Genomic DNA, 26,519 nt, shown 5'->3' on the forward strand with positions numbered 1-26,519 from the left:
AAAGAAAAAAAAAAGACACGCATAAAAATTACATAAAAAGAAGGTTAGAGTAATGTATCTATTCATGGGGAAATCATCACTTGGCAGTTACCAAAGGCATCATCGGCTACTTCTAAAGAAAAGAAAGAAGGAAATAATCGGTTACTGTTACTGAAACAAAAGAAATTGCTGCAAATCTTGCACCGCAAGAGTTGTGCAGTCAGCCCCACCGTTACGCAATTCAAATCACGAACGCCCGAAAAGAAAAAAAGGCAAAAGAATCCCCCCCTGTTTCGGCGATGAACCCAAACTTCCCCGTCACGAACTGCAGATGATGATGATGATGATGATGATGATGATGGTGGTGGTGATGGTGATGATGATGATGATGATGGTGATGATGATTCTCAGTGAGAGACGATGGTCTCGAAGCAGTGGATCCCGTCGAGCTCCAGAGCGAAACGCGGGAAGCTCTCGTTCCCCTGCTTCCCCACCTTCTGCTCTGCAGCAGCGCTCTCGCTCTTGCTTTCCGTCCTCGGAACATCGGGCGCCCTTGTCCCGCGCTGGAGCGGCGAGGGATCGCCGCCGCCGCCGACGACTCTGGCTGCCGGGGGGAGTTGGGCCTTCACCTTCAGGCCGAAGAGCTCGGCGCAGAGGAAGTCGAAGGAGCTGAAGATGGAATTCATGGCTGCGCTCGCTTCTTTGCTTTCGTTTGATGGTCTCTGCTGTTTCTTGAATCTCTTTGACGATCTCTGTTTCTTGAACCTAGAGAGAGAAAAAGAGAGAGAAAGACTCGGAGGAAGAGGTGAGAGATAACTTCCAGGAGAGTTTTGGAATGATTAGTGAATTAAGAGAGAGATATATATAAAACAGGGGAAGGGAAGACGGTTTAAAGTAGGAAATAATTGGGGGCTTCTTGTTTTGGGCTGGGTGGCGTGGAATCACGACGCGTGAGGATTGAAAAAAAGCCTGAGATGCTACTTTAATTCTTAAACTATATTTCCTAATTTGTATATCTCAATCTCATCAGTTGAAAATATCGAATTGGTTTAATTTCAGAGAAAACTTACATGAAACCTCCATGAACTTTAGAAATACATTACGTGCTTGCCCCCTGAACTTTGACAGTTCTACAATATTCATGCGAATTTTCATTTTGTTACGGATGTTAAACTTTTCCTTATGTATCTTCGTTAGCATCAGGCGATGCGCATGGCATAAAAATATTTTTTTCATCAAAGTTTTTTTTAAGAAATTATTTTTTTAATTGTTAATTGAGGTAACAAAATGGGAAATATAGAGAATGAGAAGAAAAGAACTAAATTAAGTGGACTATTGATGATATAGAAAATTAAATAGCAATACAAATATTAACAAGTTAATTATTTTATGAAATATTAATGAATGTGGCCACTTTAATAGAACTGAAAAATGAGTGGTCCAATTTTATTTAATCTAGTCCGGTTGATCTCGCAATCTGTTTATAGGTCTACTATCCTAAGTAACTTATGTATGACAATTCATGATTGTAATGGTACCAATGATATGCAATGACCCGGTCCGATGAGGGTGGGGAATGGTCGTTGGGACTATAGGTTTTTAGATAAGGAATAGCTCTTGGTAGGTTTTTAAGATGGCGAATGAAGCAAAAATGAATCAAATTGTGCATCGAACAATGAGAGAGACGGAGGCGCCTTTTGATATAAAGGGAAGCGAGTCTAGGGTTGAGTACTATTAGAATGGGCGACCTCCTAGGAAAGTGGCTGCTTGTATACCAAAAGATAATTTGTGAGGCTTCGTATGGGATGGGCCAAAACGGACTATACTTCGACTGAGTTAATTTAGGGATGTCACATGAAAAAAATGCTTCCATCATTATCAATAGACTTAATATTAATTCTAAAAATCTATTAGATCTTAACCTAAAATATCCGAAACATAAATATTGTTTTGTCGGCTGTATTACAAAACCATGTCGTGCACAATCCAAGACTCCAATTCGAAATTTTTTGTGATTCAATTGTGTTTGCTTGCTAGGAATACGTACTTCGTAATCACTGTTATGTAATTTAAATAGTTCTTAAATAATATGTTTTTTAATAAATGTAGTTTGATCGTTTCTGGATCTTGATAATATACAGCGAATCCCAGCAACGTCTCAAGAGGCGGCTGACTATTTAAAAAGCTACTTTATTAGAGCTAGTGGTGTATATTTATGCAACTTTCCTTGATTAGCAAGGAGTTCGACCCGATGACACATTTCTCGTACTTATCCAGACTGAATCAATTTTGAATTTATGCCAGATTTCTACGCATTCAATTATTTACTCTGCAGATATTTTCTTGTTTTGAGCGACTTGTTCGACCTTTTGATATATATGTTTTATGCGAATATGAGGGTAATGGGGGTCGTCATATGGACGATGTTACCCACCTAATATCGTCAAAAAACTTTCGACATAAAATGAAGCAGACATCATCTCTCCAGGATTTATAAAGAGGAAACTGCTTGCTGATCACGAAAATTTTATGAGACCGGAATCGTTGAAAATTAATCGAGGTTGATTAGGCGCAACCGAGCATGTAAATCTTTTAATTTGGGGAGGTTAATTAATTGTTTTTTAAGATTATCACGAACTAGGAGATGGAAAACCCATGAAGTGATTCCTTGCGGGCGAAGGAGGTGGACGACAGTCGTATGCTTTTGCATTTGTTTATATCACAAGGAAATCGAACCTGACGGTCCTCAAGACGAAATCAAATACGCCAAGGATAACTTCCCATGAGCTGGGGTCATGTTGGCTGCTTTAGGACCGACTGCACGTCATGATAAATCGACAAGCAAAGTTCTAGGATCCACGTTGGGTTTTAGGTGGGCCCGACGCTCATTTCATGTAGGAGTTATAATGGAATCTTCGCAGGTTCGTTGAACCCGCAGCTGCAAATTGCATGCTTTGCATGTTTTTTTATTATTAGATTGACAGGAACAGTTTATCATATGATCTAATATTGAGGTCTGGCGTGACCCAGTCAATGAACGGACGGGAGTTGAGCTCAAGATTGGCGTCCAAGGACCCTGACTGAGCCCTGAGAGAAAGACGAAGGACGGGCCAGCCATCAGATTTAGAAACGCGTCAAGCAAGAAGGATTACTCTCACTAGAAACTGAAACCTAACATGACTTGTTTTGCAAGTTTGACATAAATGTTGAGGCAAATTTTGTCCAATTGACTTCAACAAAGTGTTGCTTAAAAGATTCCAATTAAATGAACAAAATGGATGGAACCGAACAGAGCAACCTCCCGCTGCACGGAGAACGTTGAACCTGAATTGGTCACTCCATTGACCTTTTCGCTCAAAATAAGGTGACTTTTCTTTGTTGGTCGAAAAAAGAACATGACTTTACTTGGCACGGTACGAGCATAGGAAATGCAAAGATAGTTACTTGAAAGAGTGCCCATCTCTCATCAATTAACATGTGTGCACAAGTGTTCTAATCTTTAGTTTTTTTTCGATTTTGAGTCAAAGTCATAAGAGTTCTTGCAAGCCCATGTTTTTATTTTATGCAAACAAGAACTTCGAGGGAGGAATTTAGACAATGAAGAAATCCACATTCGAAAAGACCCAAAAATTAAAAGTTTGGCTTCCGGTGTTTCTATCTCTATTTGATGACGCTGAAGAGCATAGAACAAAATCGAAGAGCGACATCAATTTCATTCGACTTCAAAGGATAGACAACGGGGAAATCTAGGGGTACAAGCTTTGTACTTCGAGGGAATTGGAGCAAAAGTGACTTAATTTCATTGGACATCAATTTTAAGTAATTTTTAATAATTTTTTTTTTTTATTTCTAAAAGCGTAGTAGTTTAAGGTCATGCTAAGGACCCCTGCTAGTAAATATATGGCACAGCTTTTGGTTCTCTCTTTCTCCGAAGACCCTGAATCTGAGTCAGCTTTCTGACCAAGAATGACTGATCTGACAACAAAATGAACACATTATTATGAAAAATGTTAGGTTTTTCCACCCGAAAACCGAAGCAAGAGGTAGACGTGGCAATACGGATAGGAGACGAATCTTTTTTTCACTTATGTTGCCAAGACTCTCGTACAAGCAAACCCCCCGGTGGAAATTTCAATCAGGGTCCTAGGATTCTGTAATTTCGTGAGTAGAAGGCCAATTTTTCAATTCACACGTGTGGGTTTTTGGTCTGAAATAACTTCCATTAGTAATGCAAGTTTCGAGTTCGAATAGCCCATAAGCGGGACATCCAAACAAAGTAAAGATGAAAGAGAATTGAGAGGAACATAAAACAAATTTTGCAAAAGGCAATTAAATTTATAAGCTTTTGCGATCCAGTTAGCAATCGAATTAGCACTTTGGAGGTAGTGGGCTAAGGAGATTTGCAGACGGGCCGAAAGGAAATCAAAGCAATCTTTGCTAAATAAGAGTGCACATAATAATCATTTAATTTTTTTACTTTTTAATTTTTTGTTTTTTTTTGGGAATAACTTTGGAATACAAATCAATTTGATAAAACAATTTCATATTTTATTTATTTAAAGATAAATCTGGAATAACAATGAAAATTGGATTTCTCACTTTTTTATTTTTAGAACAAAAATAGAAATAAAATTTTTCTCATTGCTCACTCTCTCTCTCTCTCTCTCTCTCTCTCTTGCCTGTTCTTTCATGCATGTTTTTTATTTTTGGAAATTCAATTTGCGGTTTGATTTGCAATTCTTGGCTCATATTTTAAAGAAACTCCGTCTAGTTGGCCTATTAATAATCTGTGGTCTTCAATAATGGATCCGGCGAAGAATGAGGTAATTTGTGGTAATGACGAATCGGACACATTTAATAACGACTTTAGATTCTTAAAGTATTAATAACGGATATTAGGGGGAAAATTGCAAATCACTTTTTAGCAATTCCACGAGCTTAGAAAGCATTACAGGAACGAGACGAATCTGGAAAAAAGATGAGAGGATTTCATTAACAAAGAAAGACGATCCACTGGCCGAAATTCGGGGAATCAAACGAGAAGATAAGCATGGCTTTTGCGTTTGGCAAAAGGCAAGAACGTGATATAAGTAGCATCGAACGACGGTCGTGTTACGCGACTCGCAGCAGTCGAAATGTCAAAAGGGCCGTGCATCAGAGTTGGTAAATACTAAAGAGGAGTCGCTGTCTCCAGAGCACGCGCGTCACGTGGTTTTGAATCGCTCGAACGGCGCCGAGCTTCGGCATCCCACGAATTCCACACGCTTCCGCACCAATTCAGAGTAAAGAAAAAATTCAACTGATCTTCTCACCGGCGGCGCGTCCCCATCAAATCTCAACCCACGAGCCACGTACTCAACCGCGCGACCGCTCATATTCCCCACGCGCTCCACGCCGCTCCACTCTCTCGAGCTCAAGGACCCACGCACGCCCGCCGGACGCCGACACGTGGCGCCGGTGGTCGTCACAGGGTTGGCTCAGCCGGCGAAGTTCAAAGTTGGCGCCGGAACCCAAACTCGAATCCAATCTCGTTCAATCGAACTCGACCCAATTGACCCCAAAAAAAAAAAAAGTAAAAAAGTTGACCCGGCTGTATAAATAGCGAGCTCGAGGACCTGAGTATGGCGCATCGACCGGGGGATAATTTTGCTTGCGGGACGCGGCGAAGCTCGGAGATCCGAAATGTCGATGAAGGGGCCGCCGGGCGCGTTGATGGCGTCGGTGCTTGCCGCGTCCACGGTGGCTCTCGCCAGCGCCTCTGGAGACCAGAGCGTCGCGTTCCGTCCGTGCTCCAATAATTCGAACGAGGTAAAGGCATCGGCTGACGTGGCTCGCGGGCGTGCTCCGTCGCCGTCGTCGGAAGCGAGGGCAGGGGCGCAGAGCTCGACGGAGGATGCGTTCGCGCCGAGATTCGATGGGTTGAAATTCGTCGAGACGCTGGTGACCGCGCACAGATAAATATCGGGGATAGGCAAAAGAATGATTTCGAAAGATGTGATTTTTATCACGGCCGACGATGGAATATAATCTCGTTCTGGGTTCTTTGAGAAAAGACCTACGGTTTCTCTTTTGCTTTTTTTGTGTCTGATCTGAATTTTCAGAAAATACAACGGTTTGACCGAAGCGATTAAAAGGCTATACATGCTTTCGACTTGGAAATCGATGATGGTTAAGGGGTTTGATTCCTATTTGGTTTGGCGAAAAAATTTGGTTTTTTTTCTTTTTTTGCATTGGGAGTGATTTGTGAAATTTGCTCCTTTCGGCATATGCTAAGAATTTGGCGGACCAGGCTATGGTGACGTCGACAGAGTTTTCAGTCAAGAAATCTTACGTTAAATGAGTTCCACTTCATTGAAGTTAAATGGTCCGAGCCCATATTATACTGCATGCAACACTGTGTCTGTTGAAGCTCGACTATAGAGCCACGAAATTGGCTAGAGTTTCGACCAAAAAATTGATCCCGCACGGTTCGGGTTCATGGGTCCGAGTTCTGGTCCAGATTGAATCTCCGATGCTTAAGTTAGTGTTTTTAGGAGAGAGATAAAACTTGTAGAGCTACCAGGAAAAAGAATGGGATGGGAGAGGATGACTGAAATTCATACGAAAAGACTTCAGGAAGACAGAAAACTACAGCAGCCTTTCCAACGCATTAAAGCCAAGCAACGCCATCAGAAGTATCAAACTTTCCAACATGCTTATGGTTAGCGCAAAAGTTCTGAGTAAAATGACCCGATTTACTATGAGGTATCCACTAGAGCCATGGGAATGCAGTATATCAAAGATGATTCTCTATCTAATGCTGAAGTTGGTAGGCTATTTATTGGTTGATCAATCTTATATAAAACATGCTAAGCTTTTATTTAAATCTGAGTACCTTTTAGGTTAATCGTTGCAAACATGTATAGTGATGCTGGGAGATGAGATTCTCTTCTCTTTGCAAAGCATTTAGTGTGGAACAGTAAAATAGGAGTATAAAAGGCCACTTTGTATTCTTTCACGCAGATCTTCGGTTCTACAATGTCTTAGCTCTTGTTATGTGATAAGAGTTGCCCATTCCAGATCATAAACTCCATAATGCCAAGAGATGATTGGATTATTATCAAAATTTCACATGTTTGAATAGACATTCCATGGGATTACAAAGTGCAAAAATACGTGAACACTACTGACATTTGTAAAGGCATTATTAGACGAAGGTGCAGTTTAATATTTGAATAATTTGGCACTCCCCTCATGTAAAAATTGGTTTTTGGCTTAAGATAAAAGCTTGAAAATTATACATGTGGAGGAAAATAGAGAGTCTACATATATTCGAACTCATGACGTCCTCTTTTAGTTCCATGTAAAGTTTTGTGGAACCACTAGTAATCTTGTGTCACGGTCCGAAGAATCAACACGATCTGAAGGTTTACTGAATGAAGACCGTGACCGATCCATGAACAAGGAACCCTCAACCTATCTTCCGCAATCTTAGAATTTTCTTGAGTGATTCTAGAATACTCTCGAGAGCCGGCAATATGGTAATTGTACATATGCATTAAATGTGGATATGTGGTAGTTGGAGAGATCTCATCTCCACCGTTAGATTAAAAATGAGATCTACGGCTATGGTGAATCCCGTACTTCTATAAATAGTGGTCTCTTTCCCTTCATTTGTATCATATAATTCTCAAGTAGAATATATATTAAGAGCTTCTCTCTAAAGTTTCTCATTTTACAATTCGTGTGAGTCAAGTGTGAGTAAGCAACTTCTCCACTTTGTCTTGACATTTAGATGTTTTTCATCTTGCAAGAGGACATGTCTGTCCCAAATCTGTGTCTCCTGTTCATTTCTTTAACGCGTTAAGTTTTAAATGGTGTTTTTCATCTTGCAAGAGGACATGTCTGTCCCAAATTGCTTGTCATTGCTATCTATTAAAATGTGCATTAGTTATGTTTTCATTCTTATTTTTCCTCTGACTTTTGTAGATTGTTAAAAAAGCGGAGTGTCGTAGAGCTTATGATTCAGCTATTAAGGTTTTCATGTCTACTTTGACCCAATTTAAGCCACTGGAGGAAGTAAGCAACGTTTTGCCAGAGAAATGAATGCTCTATTATTTCAATATTTTCCTAATTTGAGTTAATGTAGACTGGCATGAGTGAGGCTTATGAGGAAGCGATACAAAAATCATTAGCCGCATTCAATGCGAGTGCTGTTGATGAGGTTCAGCAAGGAAGAGATACGAGGAGTGTCTCCATAAGTATTCTAGAAGGGATTTTGAGGTGATGCCTAAGTACAAAATGCTGACCATTTTTCTGCCACAATGAAGTAGAATCTCAATGCTATTTTTATGATGTGGCTCATAATAATTTGGTTGTGTGATAATTATTAGATTGGGGAAATTATGTCTCTATGGGCTCTGTTTACTCTTTTCCTTTGTGCTTGTGATTAGGTGGTTGCATTGGGTTTGACTTTGATACTGCTAGAGAAGAAAATAAAAGATGGTTTGCGATTACCACTAATACAAGACCTAATCGAAAGGGGTGTTTGGCCGGTCCCAAATTAGATGGATTGGAAGTAGAAATTCGCATGGTCAATGATTTTTCACGTTACTCCAACTTTTTGTTCAGTGTGTTCTGTGGGCTGTTGAACGATCTCTCTGAGTGACTCTCTGTCTCTCTCTGCTTGGAAGAAAATTATAACGGACACAAGTTGATGACGATGGTTATCTGAAGGAGCAGGGATGAACGGCTCTACAATATATGTCAAGGATCTATTCTTAGGACATACTGTTCTTGAGAGTAATTGTGCATAATATGTGTATTGTCAAGATCGGTCGAAGAGTAATTGTGCATAATACGTGTATTGTCAAGATCAGTCGGAAAAAATGAAAAACGAGTTATCAAATTTCCCTCATTAAAGATCGAGGAAAGAAAAAGATAGCAATATCGCTCCGTTTTTGGGTTACATTATTTATTCAATTGCATGAGAGTGCTCTCTACAAGTTCCAATTCTAGACACAAATCCGACATATGACAAATATGTGAATGATTTGTAGAATATATGGTGTATCAGTCATATCTACATAATATTTAGAAGATATCAATATACTAACGAAATGATCGATTTACTATGTTGGAAAATTTTGATAAATTACGAGCAATCATTCCTTTTTAAATTGGCTAGTAAACTATGAATTGCTTATATACTTTACTAGTAGTGTTCATTAACGTATGTATCTTATGAAAAAGACTATTCTAAGGCAAAGATTTAGTCACGAGTAGCTAAATTTTTTTAAAAATTGACCGGCTTATGTAGATATTCATAAAGCGCCGATTGAAACATACACCCATACTAGTTGCACTAATGCATTTTTACCATGCTCAAAACGAAATTTTAGAAACATCCACGTAGCGGACATTGGTATACTTTATTCATCATATATATGAAAGGTTAATCTTTAATTAAAAAGAAATCATATATTGAAAGAAGCTAACTTTAAACCTCACATTTACCCTCTCTCTTACTTCTTTCTCTATAATCCAAAAGCACAAGCACAAATGCCCAACTATTTACAATCGTGAAACACGTTTCAAGACTCATGAATTGATTAAGTTTGGGCATTAACCCGTCCAATTAACTCGAATGAGGGTAGTTTGCACATAATCAATGGGATTTGAGTAGATAACCTCCAATTTTCAAGCTAGAAAGTCTATCGTTAGATAACAATCTTTGATTATTGCCCGATGTTGAGCCAATCATCTCCCCAAATTTGATGAATAAGGAAGCTATTGGTCAACCGGCCATATTTGTAGTGTAAATCCCATCACTATTGAGCTAATCAAAGCATATGATTGTTCAATGTCTGCACTTTAGTTTAGATGGTATTAGGAGGGATCCCAAGCTAATTAATTAAAAAGGAGACTTGTTTGTTTTGTAAAAAATGAATAATTTGAAAAATGTTTTCTTAAAAACGATTGTTTGTGTTGTTTACAAAAAATGAATAATTAAAAATATTTTCATCATTCATGAAAATATTTAAGCATAAATTATTGTCAATAAATACTAAATAGGAGTCGCTGTACCCAAAGTGGTTTTCAATTGCTCGAACGGCGCCGAGCTTCGGCATCCCACGAATTCCACACACTTTCGCACCAATTTGGAAGGGGGAGGTTGGGAGTTCAAATCCCCACCTTTTTGGGGGGATTGGGGTGGGGACGATTTCATTTCAGGAGTGGGTTTCAACTTCCACGTCCTGCAAGGAGGTATGACAAAAGTCTGAGAGTGAGTGTTAGAGTAAAGATTAAAGTAGGATTGACAAAAAAAAAAAAGTAAAGAAAAAATTCAACTGATCTTCTCACCGGCGGGGCGTGAACACCAAACCCCATAAAATCTCAACCCACGAGCCACGAACTCGACCGCGCGACCGCTCATATTCCCCACGCGCTCCACGCCGCTCCACTCTCTCGAGCTCAAGGACCCACGCACGCCACCCGGACGCCGACACGTGGTGCCCGCGGTCGTCACGGGGTTGGCTCGGCCGGCGAAGTTCAAAGTTGGCGCCGGAATCCAATCTCACTCAATCGACCCAAAAAATAAAAAAATAATAATAAAAATCAACCCGGGTGTATAAATGGTGAGCTCGAGGACCTGAATATGGCGCATCGACCTGGGGATATTTTCGCTTCCAGGACGCGGCGAAGCGTGGAGATCCGAAATGACGATGAAGGGGCCGCTGGGCACGTTGATGGCGTCGGTGCTGGCCGCGTCCACGGCGGCTCTCGCCAGCGCCTCCGGAGACCAGAGCGTCGCGTTCCATCCGTGCTCCAATACTTCGAACGAGGTAAAGGCATCGGCTGACGTGGCTCGCGTTTCTCAGACTCTTGGGTCGGTTCGCTCGTTCTGACGTGGGGCTCGTTTCAGGGGCGTGCTCCGTTGCCGTCGTCGTCGTCTTCGGGGTTGTCGGAAGCGCGGAGCTCGACGGAGGATGCGTTCGCGCCGAGATTCGACGGGTTGAAATTCATCGAGACGCTGGTGACCGTGCACAGATAGATAGGAGGACGAATGCGTCGTGCAGTCTTTAGGAAGAGGCAAAAAAAAACGATTCAAGAGATTTGATTTTTATCATGGTCGACGATGAAAATGTATCTCGTTCTTGGTTCTTGAGAGGAGACTGACGGTTTTTTTTTTTTGCTCTTTTTATGTGTTTGATCTAAATTTTAAGAAAATATAACGGTTTGACCAAGCGATAGAAGGCTATTCAATGAAAAATGATTGGCAAAAAAAAACAAGGATTTTGTGGGTGCAATCACCACTTGCATTGGGAGTCAAGCATTGGAAAGAAAAAAAAGAAAAAAAAAAGGATATGTTCAGTAAAAGTCCTAAAACTTGTCCAGAAAGTGCAATTGAGTCCTAAAACTTACAAAAAGTTCAATCAAGTCCTAAAACTTGTCAAGTTAGTTCAATTGAGTCCTAAAGTTAACACCATTAGCTTTTTCCGTTAAAAATGCTGACATGTCATTTTAAATTATTTTTTATTTTCCACGTGGATTTTTTTAATGATTTTTTATTCATTTAAAAAAATTAAAAACTAAAAAATTAGATTTATTTATTTTATCTTATTTTCATCAAAAATTAAAAAAAAAGTTATAAAAGTTATTTTTAAAATTGTTTTAAAAAAAATCGGGTTCTTCTCCCCGCCGCCCATTGCCGGAGGGGCCGAGCGACGGTCGTCGGCCCTAGGCGGGGGTGGCCGGCCCTCGCCGGCCCCAGGCGAGGGCCGGCGACCGTTGCCCGCCCGGGCAAGGCTCGCCCAGATCTAGCGAGCCTCGCCGGCCCCGAGCGAGGGCCGACGAGGCCTCGCCGGGCGGGCGATGGTTGCTCGGCCCCAGTGAGGGACGGCGACCGTCACCGGCCACGGGCGGGACGGCGACCGTCGCCCGCCCGGGCGAGGCCTCGTCGGCCCTCGCCGAGATCCGGCGAGCCTCGCTCGGGGCCGGCGAGGGCCGACGAGGCCTCGCCCAGGGCGGCGGCGGTCGCCGCCCCCGTGAGGGCGAGGGTGAGGGCCGGCCACCCCGCCCGGGGCCGGCGACCGTCGCCGGCCCCTCCGGCGATGGGCGGCGGCGGAAGTCTACCGGTGCCCTTTTTTTTTTTTTTTTTTGAATAGTTTTGTTTTTTTAAATAAATTTAGATTTTCCTTTTTAGTTTTTAATCTAATTTTTAAAGATTTTGAATAAAAATAATTTAAAAATCCATTTGAAAAATAAAAAATCATTTAAAATATGACGTCGCCGCCACGTCAGCAATTTCCGTTAACTTTCTTGACGGTGTTAATTTTAAGACTCAATTGAACCAACTTGACAAGTTTTAGAACTTGATTGAACTTTTTGTAAGTTTTATGATTCAATTGCACTTTCTGGACAAGTTTTAGGACTTCTGCTGAACATATCCAAAAAAAAAAAAAAAACGGAAAAAAAGGAAGAAAAATGGAGAGGTGGATATTGTAATAACCATGCACAAATTACTGGTAACGGGCCAACAACCTTTCACCCGACACTAGACGTGGGCTAGTACTTGGGAATATTTTCGGCCCAAGTCATTTTCTATTTTTCTGACCAACTTAAAGCAGTCTTTTATTTTTCTCGAGCATTCTGTCTAGGTTGTTTTTGTTTATAACAAAGAGTCCTTGTGCTGTGATGTACTCCTCAGAAGGACCGTGGTAACTTACAACTATAGGCCCTTGCCCAATCCCTGAAAATGCATCCGGCCCAGCTATAATTTAATTGTCGCACTCCTAGCTCAATCAATGGTAAAAAAGCTCTTGTTTCTCCCCAACAATAATTTCATTCACTATGCACTGTAGACTTGTCATTGTAGAAAGACTGAGAGAAAGTAAGCAAGCAAGAATAGATGTTTCACCATTGATTGATCATAGTTTATAATGATTATCACGTGGGCTCTCAAATCCCCCCAATAACGGTGATCTACGAACCATTATGGATTTTGAATCCATAAATAAAATGTTAGCTCTATTTACAGTTATAAATAAGCTGTTACACTTTTCAAGATTCTAGATTGTCCTGAAGAAGTACAGACATCGAGATTGTAGGCATAACCATCTAGCAATCGTGCGCTCATGACAATTCATTGTAGTCTTCCATTGATGTATTCACTAAGCTTTGTTTTGTTCACTAATGAACACTGCCTCAACACGTGGCGCCGGTGGTCGTCACAGGGTTGGCTCAGCCGGCGAAGTTCAAAGTTGGCGCCGGAACCCAAACTCGAATCCAATCTCGTTCAATCGAACTCGACCCAATTGACCCAAAAAAAAACAAAGTAAAAAAATTGACCCGGCTGTATAAATAGCGAGCTCGAGGACCTGAGTATGGCGCATCGACCGAGGGATAATTTTGCTTGCGGGACGCGGCGAAGCTCGGAGATCCGAAATGTCGATGAAGGGGCCGCCGGGCGCGTTGATGGCGTCGGTGCTTGCCGCGTCCACGGTGGCTCTCGCCAGCGCCTCTGGAGACCAGAGCGACGCGTTCCGTCCGTGCTCCAATAATTCGAACGAGGTAAAGGCATCGGCTGACGTGGCTCGCGTTTCTCGGACTTGGGTCGGTTCACTCGTTCTGACGTGGGGCTCGTTTCAGGGGCGTGCTCCGTCGCCGTCGTCGGAAGCGAGGGCAGGGGCGCAGAGCTCAACGGAGGATGCGTTCGCGCCGAGATTCGACGGGTTGAAATTCGTCGAGACGCTGGTGACCGCGCACAGATAGATGTCGGGGATAGACAAAACAATGATTTCGAAAGATGTGATTTTTATCACGGCCGACGATGGAATGTAATCTCGTTCTGGGTTCTTTGAGAAAAGACCTACAGTTTCTCTTTTGCTTTTTTTTACGTGTCTGATCTGAATTTTCAGAAAATACAACGGTTTGACCGAAGCGACTAAAAGGTTATACATGCTTTCGACTTGGAAATCAATGATGGTTCAGGGGTTTGATTCCTATTTGGTTTGGCGAAAAATTTGGTTTTTTTTTTTTTTTTTTTTGCATTGGGAGTGATTTGTGAAATTTGCTCCTTTCGGCATGTGCTAAGAATTTGGCGGACCGGGCTATGGTGACGTCGACAGAGTTTTCAGTCAAGAAATCTTACGTTAAATGAGTTCCGCTTCATTGAAGTTAAATGGTCCGAGCCCATATTATACTGCATGCAACATTGTGTCTGTTGAAGCTCGACTATAGAGCCACGAAATTGGCTAGAGTTTCGACCAGAAAATTGATCCCGCACGATTCGGGTTCATGGGTCCGAGTTCTGGTCCAGATTGAATCTCCGATGCTTAAGTTAGTGTTTTTAGGAGAGAGATAAAACTTGTAGAGCTACCAGGAAAAAGAATGGGATGGGAGAGGATGACTAAAATTCATACGAGAGGACCTCAGGAAGACAGAAAACTACAGCAGCCTTTCCAACGCATTAAAGCCAAGCAACGCTATCAGAAGTATCAAACTTTCCAACATGCTTATGCTTAGTGCAAAAGTTCAGAGTAAAATGACCCAATTTGCTTCCGGATCTTGTGAATCCTCCAAGGTGGAGTCACACACAATCATGCAATGGTCGTGCAGTGATAGGCAGCGATTGACGGTCCGTGAATAAAAAAAAAACAAATCAATACAAAAATTTATAAACCTTTAGCAAACACATTTCTATTATTTTTCTATTCCAAGAATAAAATTTTTGTATAATTACCAAACACTATATTTTACTCAGAAATTGTTCCCGGAGTAAAAATAGAAAAAAACTCTTTATGCAAAGAAATAGTTCCCCGAAATAGAAATGTTGCCATGCGCATCCTATGTGTCAAGATCCGATTGGATATCAGAAGCATGCACCACGTCAATGTCATGCCATCCGTTGACATGGCGAGGTGAAGCCTCAATAGGAAAGAACAACGGCTCGGCTACTTTTTTGGTTCTTTTTCATTTGAAAGGCTTGGCTACTTAAAGACGAGGAAATAATCATCAATCATCCTAATCATCATCCTAAGCGTGTAATGGTGTCCTATGATTTGAATCCTAGCCCTCGTTGTCTATTATTGGAAAAATATGACTTTGAATTGGATAGAGCAATCAAGTCGGACTTTGAGGCATGATATCATTTTTTTAAGGGTTTATTTGCCTTGCAATGTTACTAATGATCACACACAAATTTTCTCCAAAATATAATAAAGTCTCAAATGAGAATATTAGACAACAATTATGATATTTCTTTAGAGTCTCTCTAAGGAACAATTGAAATGATGATTGTAGTTTTGGAAAGAAAAATTGAGATAACTCCATTCTTATTCATGCCAAAAACTGACAAAGAGCATAAACAACTGTTCGTAAAAGATTGCAAGTGAAAACAAAAGCAATCATTCGAGAAAAATTGCAAAGTGAACAAATCAACTCTTTAGGAAAAGTTGCAAATTGAATAAGTATAATTAAAAAGACATGTATAAAAATTGGAATAATAAAAAATAATAAAAATAAAATTCTAAATTTCATAATTTCCAAAAATACTTGATGAACAAAAAACAAAAACAAAAACACTTCAACTAATAAAGGTTAACAAGATAACTATACGAAATAAAATAAAAATAAAGGGGTTAGTACTAATTAAATCATGAACCCGCGCCACATGTTAAGTGCATTTAATAATCGCGTAATTAATCACATACCCACATATGAGTATTGTGGGGTCTAGCTCACACCCTGACCCTTTCTTTGAACACACAAAAAAAAAGGCTCACATTTACTAAGTGGCCCATCTTCTCCTAACTTTCCTTTATGGGACAAAAAGAAAAAAAAGACAAATTTTGTTTGTTTTACAACCAAACAACCAACTATTACGACCTCGCTTCATCGGATTTGAGCGAAGAACGTACTGCACCTTAATTTTCTTCAAGTTCAAACTTGATTGTTGAGGTTTTGGACTACCATCAGGCACGGTGACTTCAGCAACTCAATAAGGATCTCCAGCAAGCTAGTCGGAAAGGCTAGCAATGCCGTTGAACCGCCGATTTGGGCTTGGGAGCCACTGGTCTTTTTCACTGGCATCAGACACAAGATGGACTACCAAGGAAAATGGAGATGATCGAAGGCTTGTTGGCGATTGTTCAACTGGTTGACGACCACAGGTGGCTCGAAGGTGGGCCAGTGGTCTCGAAGATGGTGGTGGTTTGCTGATGGGGGCGTTGGCACGGTGGTGATCGACGGTGAGAGGGTGCGCCAAATGAATGAATGAGAGAGAGAGAGAATTTAAGAAATGAGCCCCTTCAATTTTGGAGGGAAAATTGGTTATATAATCCCTTGCAACATCAAATTTGAGCCCTTTGATTGATCCAAGGGCTAAGATTTAATTTTCCTGGATAAGACCAAATTACTTAGAGGCTAAGGTAGTTTATGATTGGATGATAATGGGCACATATTCTAAACGGTTAAAATAAACTCTCAATGAACAGCCATAATTAATCTTGGGATTAGTAGTTAAACAGGGGCATTTTAGTAATTTGGTATTTTCAAGGGCAATTTTGTAATTTCACTTGGGGTAAATTTGTAATTTTTGTGCAAGAGGCTTATGGGTGAGTCGGCTAGGTCTTGGGCTAGACAGTTAGTTCTAAGTATGCATCGTATGTTTCTAGGCAAAAATTTTCCATGTGAATTTTTGCAAACTTCTCTCTAAGAGGAGCATTGATTGTTTTCAGAAATCAAAATCAATAGTTCACGTATTAATCACACCCCTGTTCAGCATTTGCTCATAAATTTCTTTATGCTCCTTATACCTAAACATCTTCCCTTTAGAACTTTTTACCCCAGCAGTAATACTATCCTTAGGCCGAAAATTCTTAAACCTAGGATCAGAGGGGAAGACTATAAACTCATTCTTCGCCGTTCCAGATTTTACCAACCCCAATTTTGTTCATGGCTTGCAAAAACTACTTCTCATTTCCATACCCATTTTCTTTGAGGAAATTGGTAGTAAAATCCATATGACTCTCACCTTTCTTCAAAATATCATAATGCTTAATAAGAAAATTAGGTTTTCTGACCGAAATAAGGGTTGCTTCTTGAGTAACTTCTTACTCTGCTAAGGGTCGATTTGCACTCCAAGGAGATTCGTCTCCAACAAGATCAAAGTGAGTCTCTTTGTCCTTTGCAGATTGAGGTCCTCTGTTGGATATGCGAGAGGACTTCCATTATGAAGAGATGGAGACGAAAGATTTTGAAGACATGGTGACAAGAGAGTGTAGAAAAGTGATTGAGTTTAGGTTTTGTAGAAAGGAAGATGATCGAAAAAAAAGAAAAAGAAACTGCTTCAATGACTAGGGTTTGCAGAGAAAAGATGATCGCGAAGAAAGAGAGAGAATATTAGGGTTTATAAAGAGAATGAACCAAGACAAATGAACAGGCGTAAAGGAAAGTAATTGCCATTTTGAAAATTCTGTAAATAACTAATTTTTTTTTGGAAATTCTTTATTTAAATTTTAAGAAATTAGGAAATGATGAAAAATTGATAACAACTTCCAAAAACCATAAAAGGCAAATCAAAATTCGAATAAATATAAAATATCCATACCTGTTTGATATGGAAGGAAACTTACACATAAAAAATTTGAATCACAACTACCTCGAGTCTGAATATGCTTCCAGAATGATGTCTCTTCTAGAAAATTGTACTCGAGTTTAAATTGCTTAGACTTTAACCAAATGGGTAAGTAATATGTACTTTTCACGAATATATTCAAACGTACATTTTTCTAGGAGCTTGGTGATAATATCTGCTAGTTGATTATTTGAATCAATAAATTGAATATTAATTTCACCATTTTGCATATGATTTTTGTTTTTTTATTTTATGAAATGAAGTCGAATTTCAATGTGCTTCGCTCTTGAATGGAGAATGGGATTCTTGATAAGATTGAGCGCGCTTATGTTGTCACATCTAACTTCAGCACAGGATTCTTCTTCTCCAAAGTCTTTCAATTGTTGTCGAATCCATATGATTTGAGAGAAACGACCGCCAAAAGCAACATATTCTATTTCTACGATTGAGAGAGTTACAATGTTTTATTTTTTTGAGAACTAGAACACTAACATCTATCCCAGAAGTTAACATGTCCCCGAAATATTTTTCTCGTCGGCTCTACAACCAGTTAGGTCAACATCTGAGTATCCAAGTAGAGTAAAATTTCCTCCTTTTAGATACTACAGACCTAACTTTGGATAGTGGCAATATATTTGATAATGCATTTAATGGCACTGAGATGTGATTATCTAAGATTAGCCTGGAACCTAGCACACATGCACATGCTAAAAAGAATGTCAGGATGTGAAGCAGTAATATAGATAAGAGAACTAGTCATGCTTCTGTAGGTCTTTTTGTCTATTTTCTTTCCATCTTCATCCTTATCAAGTTTGAAAGAGCTTGACATAGGAGTTTTAATTTTCTTGCAATTCTCCATCCCAAATTTCTTGACAACATCTTTGGCATATTTTCTTGAAAAATAAAGGTTCATTCTTTAGATTGTCCAACTTTTAGACTTAGAAAGAATGTCAATTCTCCTATTATGCTCATCTTGAATTCTTCCTACATAGACTTAGAAAAATTCTTGCACAGAACTTCATTAGAAGAACCAAAGATGATGTTATCTACATATATTTGAACAAGTAAAAAGTCTTCACCTTATTTCTTGATAAATAAAGTAGTGTCGACTATACATTTCTTGAATCCATTACTTATCAAAAACTTATTTAGTCTCTCATACCAAGCATAAAGTGCTTGCTTCAAATTGTATGAGGCTTTCTTCAATCTATAGACAAAGTTTGACTTTTTGGGATTTTTGAATCCTGGTAGTTGTTTCACATATACTTCTTCTTTGATGAATCCATTGAGAAATGCACTTTTGACGTCCATTTGGAATAGCTTAAAGTTATGAAAACATGCATAAGCAAACAACAGCCTTATGGCTTCGAACTAGGCTACCGGTGTATATGTATCATCATAGTCTATTCATTCTTCTTATATATATCCTTTTGCCACGAGCCTTACCTTGTTTTTGGTCACTTTACCATTTTCATCCATTTTGTTTTTGAACACCCATTTAGTTTTAATTACAAACTTTTCTTTTGGTTGGGGAACCAACTTCCAAGCATCATTAATCTTGAATTGTCGAAGTTCTTCCTACATTGCTTCTATTTAACTTTCATTGAATAACACTTCTTCTACTCCCTTTAGTTCCGCTTCAGAAATAAGTACTAAAGCATTTCAGTCTTCTTTCCTTGTGGGTCTAGTGAGGATTTCTTCTTCTATGTTGAAAATGATGAGGTCTTTAGGATGACTCAATTTGTGTTATTAATTCTTATAAAATCCGTCCTTTTCTTCAAGGGTCTCATGAGTTTTTGTCTCTATTGATTCTTCTTTCTTCTCTTCAATTTGGTCTTGTTTAACAGAATGTTGATTCTGCTTAGGAGACTCAAACTTTATTAAGTCTGATACTAATTTAGATTCTTCAAGTTGATTATGATCTTATTGATTTTGGTAGACTTCTTATAATATGACATCAATTGATTCTTCAACAGTCTGGGTGTTCTTGCGGAAGACTCTATATACCCTGCTTGTTGCAGAATATCCAAGAAATATTCGTTCGTCTAATTTTTCTTCAAACTTACTAGACAATCACTTGCGTTTTTCAAGATAGAACATTTACAACCAAAAACATGAAAGTATGAAATATTTGGTTTTCTATCTTTGTAAATATCATAGGGGGTTTTCTTTAGGATGAACCTTAGAAACACTCTGTTAATTATGTAGTAAGTAGTAGGGACTGCTTTTGCCCAAAAGCAATAAGAGATTGCTTCCGCCCAGAGTGAGAAGAGACTCTACTTTCAATTAAAAAAGTTGTGGTCATTTCCTGGAGAGAGTGATTTTTCCTTTCTAAGACTTCATTTTATTCTAAAGTGTAGGGAGATGAGAAAACATATTGAAGACCATTTTTGTTACAAAAACTCACAAAATCTTGATTTTCAAATTCTCCCCAATAGTCTGTTTTGATGCTTGAAATTGCATAACTCTTCTCATTTTGAACCTTTTTAGCAAACTTTAAAAAGTAAGAGAAGGCTTTTGCTTTATTTGCCAAGAAGAAAATCCATGTAAATCTTGAGTAATTATCTACAATCACCAAACAATATTTATTACCTCAAATGCTTTGGGTTCTAATTAGGGGTGTGCATGATTTGGGTGGGTGGTCCCTGGCCTAGAACTGAGAACTGCCTGCTAAGGACTGGTTCCAAAATATTGGAATCGAGAACTACTCGTTAGTTACATGGATCCACTAAAGAACTTGATCGTCGGTCCAGTCCGGTTTTCGGGTGGATCCATGGAACTGCTCTCACTAATAATAATATCGTTTTCAAAATCCCGTCGTGAGTACTCTTCATATCGAGTAATATTTTTCTTTAAATCAAACCGGCTTAATTAAGGGTACAATTTTTCTTTATTTTATTGGAAAACACTACCAAAGAAGAGAAATAGGTTTTTTTTTCCTGTTTTTGAATCATTTCAGTTGCAATCTAAAATATTCTTTCAATTCAAGGTTCTAGATGATTGTCATATATAGATTGTATTTTCCTCTATCCCCTAATAGTGCTCAATCTCTTACAATCTTTGCTTTATTGAATTCTTTCTGTAGAAACAATTCCACCGGTACTCCATATATTCTTGAACACAATGTCCTATGTGAGTCTCGGAAGTATCCTTTAAATGAGCCATTTATTGAGTTGTTGAAAGGCAACTTACATACTTTACTAAATTCTTATAAAAACATGGAAACCATAAGAGGAGATGGAGCCCTAAAATTTAGGTTTGCTAATTAGTAATTTCAAATTTTATTTTAATATTAAAAATTAATATATTATTGTAATATAATCAGTCCGGTGCAAGTGGGCGGATCCGTCCATGGAACTGAGAACCGAATTGGTACCCATTGATTCTCATAAATTAGAACTGGGAATTGGACCGGTTCCCTCAAGAACTATCAGTTTCGGGCGGTTCCAATCCGGTTCCAGGCAGTTCGGGCAGGTCCCAGTTCTTTTGCACACCCCTAGTTCTAATAGGTCTGAAAATATCCATGTGAAGGAGCTATAAAGTATGGTTAGTGGAAACATGGTTTATGGATTTGAATGGACTTATAACATGTTTTCCCAAAGTGCATGGAGTACATAGCTCAATTTTTTTTTTTTTTTGCTAGAGGAACTGCCTTGGCTGACAGCCACCACATAAACCCCCAGGTGTCGCTAGCGGGGAAACCACCACCTCGGCGCAATAGCTCAAACTTTTGGTAAACCATTTTAGGAAGATTACGGACCAGCTTCTTGGAAGAAAGCTTAGCAATTTGCTTCATGCTGACGTATCCTAGCTTGCAGTGCCTAATATTTGCTTTATCTGGAATTGAGATGAGACATTGAAAGCTTTTTGGATGTCGAGAAGGTATGTGTTGCCATGCCTCCGTCTAGTGAAAGTTGGAATAAATTAAAAGTCGAGGGACAACATTGGACATAGACCACATCGGGCAAATTTAAAGTTTAGGGATCACATTACAATTCTATATTTTGGACAATGGCTCTAGATCTCAATTAGCAACTTGCTTGGTTCGTGATATTAGTAGCATATTTGATATTCGTGGAGTTAAAATTCATCCATCTAAAATAAGTTTTATATTTTCGCATAGGCCAAAGATTTTGTTATACTAATTGATCTGTAAATTTGCAAATCAGTGGACTCCTCCACTTGTTTCCGATGCGCCAAAGCATAGGGGACAAAGAAGCCAAATGGATAAGTTTCGTTTGCTTCGCAAAAAATCAACGACTTGAATTTTTCTTTTTTTAATTTCAATAGATATTAGCACTTACAAAAACAAGTTTAATAAATATATATCCGTTATTAATAATAACTCATGCCTAGACATTTGTGTTGAACATGAGAATATTTTCAAGTCGCTCTTTTCACAAGAGATATAATTGATCGAAATTAGGAAAATATTTTCCAAATTACTGATGCTCTGCAAAACAAACAGAACCCTAATGTAGATGGCTTCTCTGTTTTATTTTTTCACCTTCCAAGGCACATTTTCATGCATGTTCATGTCGAGGACAGCCTTCTCTTCCTACAGGACAATCCGACACTCTATTGACTTACTAAACATCAATCCCTCGTTCCAAATTTCTTTCCTTCTTGAAGCTTCATCCTTCCTCACCGCCTTCTCGGTCCTCTTCCTCCCGCTTGCCGTGGGAGACCTCGGGCCCGCTATCGCCCTTTGCGGTGATCGTCATGAAGTGCCAACCACAAGAGTACTCCTAAGAAGTGAGATTGGAGTTTGCTAGTGTTTTCTTCTCTCGTTTTTCTTCCCAAATGTTGAGACCCCTTGGAGCAAAGATGGGCAGTTATAGAAGAGTATCGTCTTGTAAGTGATCCGTCAAATCCACTCTCAACGACTATGTCTGCATAATCAATATCGAGGATAGTGATTAATGTTATCGCTCTCGAAATATTTGGTGGACGTCTTGACTTAAAATATCGAAAGATGTGAGAGGGTGACGGGCCGACCATCCTTGCTACAGTAGTCTTGAAAAATGAATTCAAGCTTATTGACGTGCTACGGTGCTATGACCTAGCATGTATGACTGCGTCGTTCACACAGTCATCAGTAGTTCTAATTTTTCGAGCAAGCCGGAAGCTTGTCACATCTTGAGATATTGCCTAGTGTATGGAACATATAACGCCATATCAGGTAGGCTTCAAACTATGGAAGTTGATCTTTTTTCCATTGTATTTGCAAACAACTAGGTTCAGATCCACATGGGTCGAGCCCCATATACTGAACTTTGAAGGCGGGTTGCTATCGAGAATCACTTCGCATAGTCGTTCCCATTGCACACTGAAAGTTGAATTGCTAAGATAAGCCTACTTTCAGACAAGTGCGAAATCTTCAGACCAAAAAAAAGACAAGTGCGAAATCTTACATTTTGACATTTGTGAAAGGAAAACGAATACGGCCTTATTCCACCAAGCTTCAACACGTTGCAGCAGCTCTACGAACTAAGTTGCCCAATGCACGTGTCATGACATATCACCACAAGATAATGACATGAGTAGTCTCTCAATTTTGATCTAATGTGTAATGTGGTATCTTAACTTTTAATTCGTTAAATATGGTTCTCGAACTTTTACCCAATGTGTAATGTGGTCCATAGGCTTTTATTACATGTTCAAGTTGATCCTCGAATATATGAAAATGTAAAATGTTATCATTTTATTTATTTAAGTTCAAGGACAATATTATATATTTTCATGTAGTCCAGAGACTAGATAGAACATATATAATAAGTTCATGGGCCATATTGAACAAATTGAAAATTCATGGACAACATTGAACATTGGGTTAAAGTTTATGGACCATATTGAATAAAATAAAAGTTCATGGGCCACATTGCGTATTAGGTTAAAGAAAATCCTAGATTGAAAAGGTCGAAATGACATTTTCTTGCAAACTCATTGCAGTCTCTTACTTGGGATTTAGGTGGTTTTGAATGTTTTGCGTGGGAGTGAGAATTTAAGATCTAGGAATGAGCATCTTAGGGGACAAAAAGAAAATGATATTTTCACAGGTTAGGTAGGGAACATGTATAATTAATATGAATATGCAAACAGGTTTCCATAGGTAAGGTATGTATTTCATATTTTCACAAGTCGAGGTATGTGAGTAATGAATGGATGAGAGATGATCTATGTTTTTGTCAGTTTCCTTTCTTTCTTTCTTTTTTCCAATAACAAACGGAATGTTTAATAGATTATTGAGAGAAGGTTATATAATTTCCTCGCAAAAATGCCGCATGTGAATATTCATCCTTATGTCCTAGGCATGTTTCGAGAGGCAAAGATCCTTAAAGTTCAACATGAAATCCATATGATACAACAAAGTTTTTGGTGTTCTATGAACGAGTATTTTGTTAGTGGATCACGCCATCCCTTGCTTGTGGCCGGCGTGGGTGGCCCTCACTAAATCGGGAGAGGGTCACCCTCGCCTAGCCCTCTATGGGCATAGCTGGTGGCCAATTGGCCATTGGCAAAGAGGAAGAAGAACCCAAAAAAAGAGAGGAAATACCTTTGATCGTTGGAAAATCATGCCTTTATTTGAAATTTATATAGTTACCTCAGGCCTTTATTTGATAAAATGATGATATTTCAGGTCATTATTTAAAATAAAATTTACTTGGGTTTTTATCTGAGAAAATCATAGCACTTCAATATCTTTTGAAATTATTCCAAAAAAAAAAAAAAAAAAAAAAGAGACAGAGAAAAAGGAAAAAAAAATAGAATATTTAAAAAAATATTTTTAGAAAATATTTTTCAAGAAGCTATTTTTCAGAAAAATTAGAATATTTTTATAGGTATTTAGCTAAAACTTGAATGTGAACTATAGAACATTTTCCATTATTTGATATGGAAAATTTGATTTGATATTTCAAAGGAGAATTACTAAAATATTTGAATTTTTTAATTAATTTCTTTTTTTTTCCTTCTTCCTCATCGATCACCGAAAATGGTGACTGACGAACGAAGGAATAAATAAAATAAAAATAATTAAAAAGATAGTAAGGAGAACATGCTTGGTCTAAGTGAAAGAAAGAGGAAGGGAAATGATTTCTTGTTTTCAGAAAGAGGAAATCATTTTCACGAGAAATCATTTTCAGCTCTTTTAAAGATATATATATATATTTATTGATGTGGACTCTTCGGATGCTAGAATTTTTCAAAGATCTCCAAGATTGTCTTCGAATCCATCAATGCCGCTAATGCATTATCCAGAATTAGGAGGGCGAAGTACTCATTTAAAAAACTTGCTGTCCTCTCCAAAGGATGGTCTTAAATCCCTGTTATCAAAGTGTTGTAATTTAAAATCGAAGGTTATAATTAGTAAAGTCAGGCGATTATCCCTCGCCTGGCATAAGGGTGAGGAAAAATCACACATGCATATATTGCCCCCGGATCCCAGAAATATGGACGACGTGCCGTTAAGAAGGTCTCCAAGATTTGTTTTAGCAACTCCAGATGACAACAGTAAGAATTCCTTGAGAAACTTTGACAAGTCCATTATGAATGGTAAGCAATCAGGGGGCCCTGGAAAACTCCCATCACTTCCCATTGGCGACAATGTTGAAGTCAGGGATGTCTCTAGTGGTAAATCAGAGAAAGAGCCTTTCAAGGATTATATGTCCCCTTTAATGAACCCAGATATGAGAGGACTGGACGAGAGTTACTTGAAGAAATCTCCAGAAGATTACGCCCTGCCTAAGAAATCTGAACATGATGGACCTTTTTGTGCTCCAACTACATTACTTGAGACAGCAAGCGAGCAAACTCTTTCAGAAGCTAAATTTTCTACTTCTTTAATGATTAAATCAAAAAACCAAAAGCTACTTTCTTTTTGGAGATGCAATTCCTGAGGATGAAGCTAAAAAATGGTGGAAGTGGCGTTATGATATGAAGGTGATTGCTTAATCTGTTTCATTAATTTTTCACTTTATACCCTCCTACACAAGGTTGATGCTCTTTTCTAGCCTTAGGTGAAGCAAGAAAGCGCTTTGTGTGGACACTGTTGTCGTTGTAAATGTTAGAAATTTTTATCATTTGACTCTTTAACTGATTACTTATTTTATTTCCTAAGAAAAATTCGTGTTGCTTTTTCAACATAACTGCTATTCATGACAAATTTTGTGTTATCTTTATAACTGCATAACACAGCAGGTACGAGTTTGGGTAGTGTCCCTTAGTTTCTCAGGGATCTTTACGTAAATGATACCTATCTTCAAGTGACATGTTGGACCATCTTTAAGTAAATGCAGTGTAGTGAATGACATACTAAAGGAAAACCAAGAAATCAAAGAATCAATTGCTAGAATAGTTCTTTTTTGTTAACATATTCTAAGCTTGTATCCATGTCTTTCCCATCAAGTTCGTTGACTAAATTGTCATCACATTCTTGGACTGAATACTGATGAATGTAACAGTTGCTATGAATGTCTATCACTCAGCTCAATTTTACTGGACACCCCCGTTCAATTTTCCAGATGCTTCCTATCTCTTAGCAGCAATCTCATGGTTCAATCGATATGCTTTTGCAGACACCCTATTGGTTTCTTTCTAGGGGTTGGGTGGATAATAATTCAGCTGATCTTGAAGATAATGTTTTAGCAAATTAAGCTGTAAAGCATGATAGGTCCATAAAATGGAATGAATGCTACTACCCCTGGGGATAAAGCATCTGTTACTGCTTAATTAAATACTATTGCATATGGTCATGGCATAAGATGGTGAATTGAAGGAGGCACCTATTATGCAGTTCAACTAAAGCACAATGGAAGCATGGAAGCATCTTTGTAAAAGCATTTGAATTGAAGAATGTAGAAACTTTTAATGAGATCGGTCACTTTCTGTGCTCTCAATTTTCTCTGATCTTAAGTTGGTCAAC

The 26,519-nt window shown here is 38.8% G+C and overlaps 2 protein-coding genes across 2 annotated transcripts; one reads left to right on the plus strand and one right to left on the minus strand.

The window, feature by feature from the left end:
- Positions 1–28: 28 nt before the first annotated feature.
- On the minus strand, positions 29–830 carry LOC120292985. Its single transcript, XM_039311673.1, has one exon. It carries the CDS (start codon positions 663–665, stop codon positions 387–389), a length of 279 nt encoding a protein of 92 aa, XP_039167607.1. The 5' UTR covers positions 666–830; the 3' UTR covers positions 29–386.
- Positions 831–13,367: 12,537 nt separating this feature from the next.
- Positions 13,368–13,842, plus strand: LOC104441595. The gene is made up of 2 exons (XM_039311054.1): positions 13,368–13,530; positions 13,609–13,842. Exons 1-2 carry the CDS (start codon positions 13,405–13,407, stop codon positions 13,729–13,731), a joined length of 249 nt encoding a protein of 82 aa, XP_039166988.1. The 5' UTR covers positions 13,368–13,404; the 3' UTR covers positions 13,732–13,842.
- The last annotated feature ends 12,677 nt before the right edge of the window (positions 13,843–26,519 follow it).

This window comes from Eucalyptus grandis, chromosome 4 (assembly GCF_016545825.1).
Source record: "Eucalyptus grandis isolate ANBG69807.140 chromosome 4, ASM1654582v1, whole genome shotgun sequence".
In the NCBI taxonomy this organism is placed as follows: Eukaryota; Viridiplantae; Streptophyta; class Magnoliopsida; order Myrtales; family Myrtaceae; genus Eucalyptus; species Eucalyptus grandis.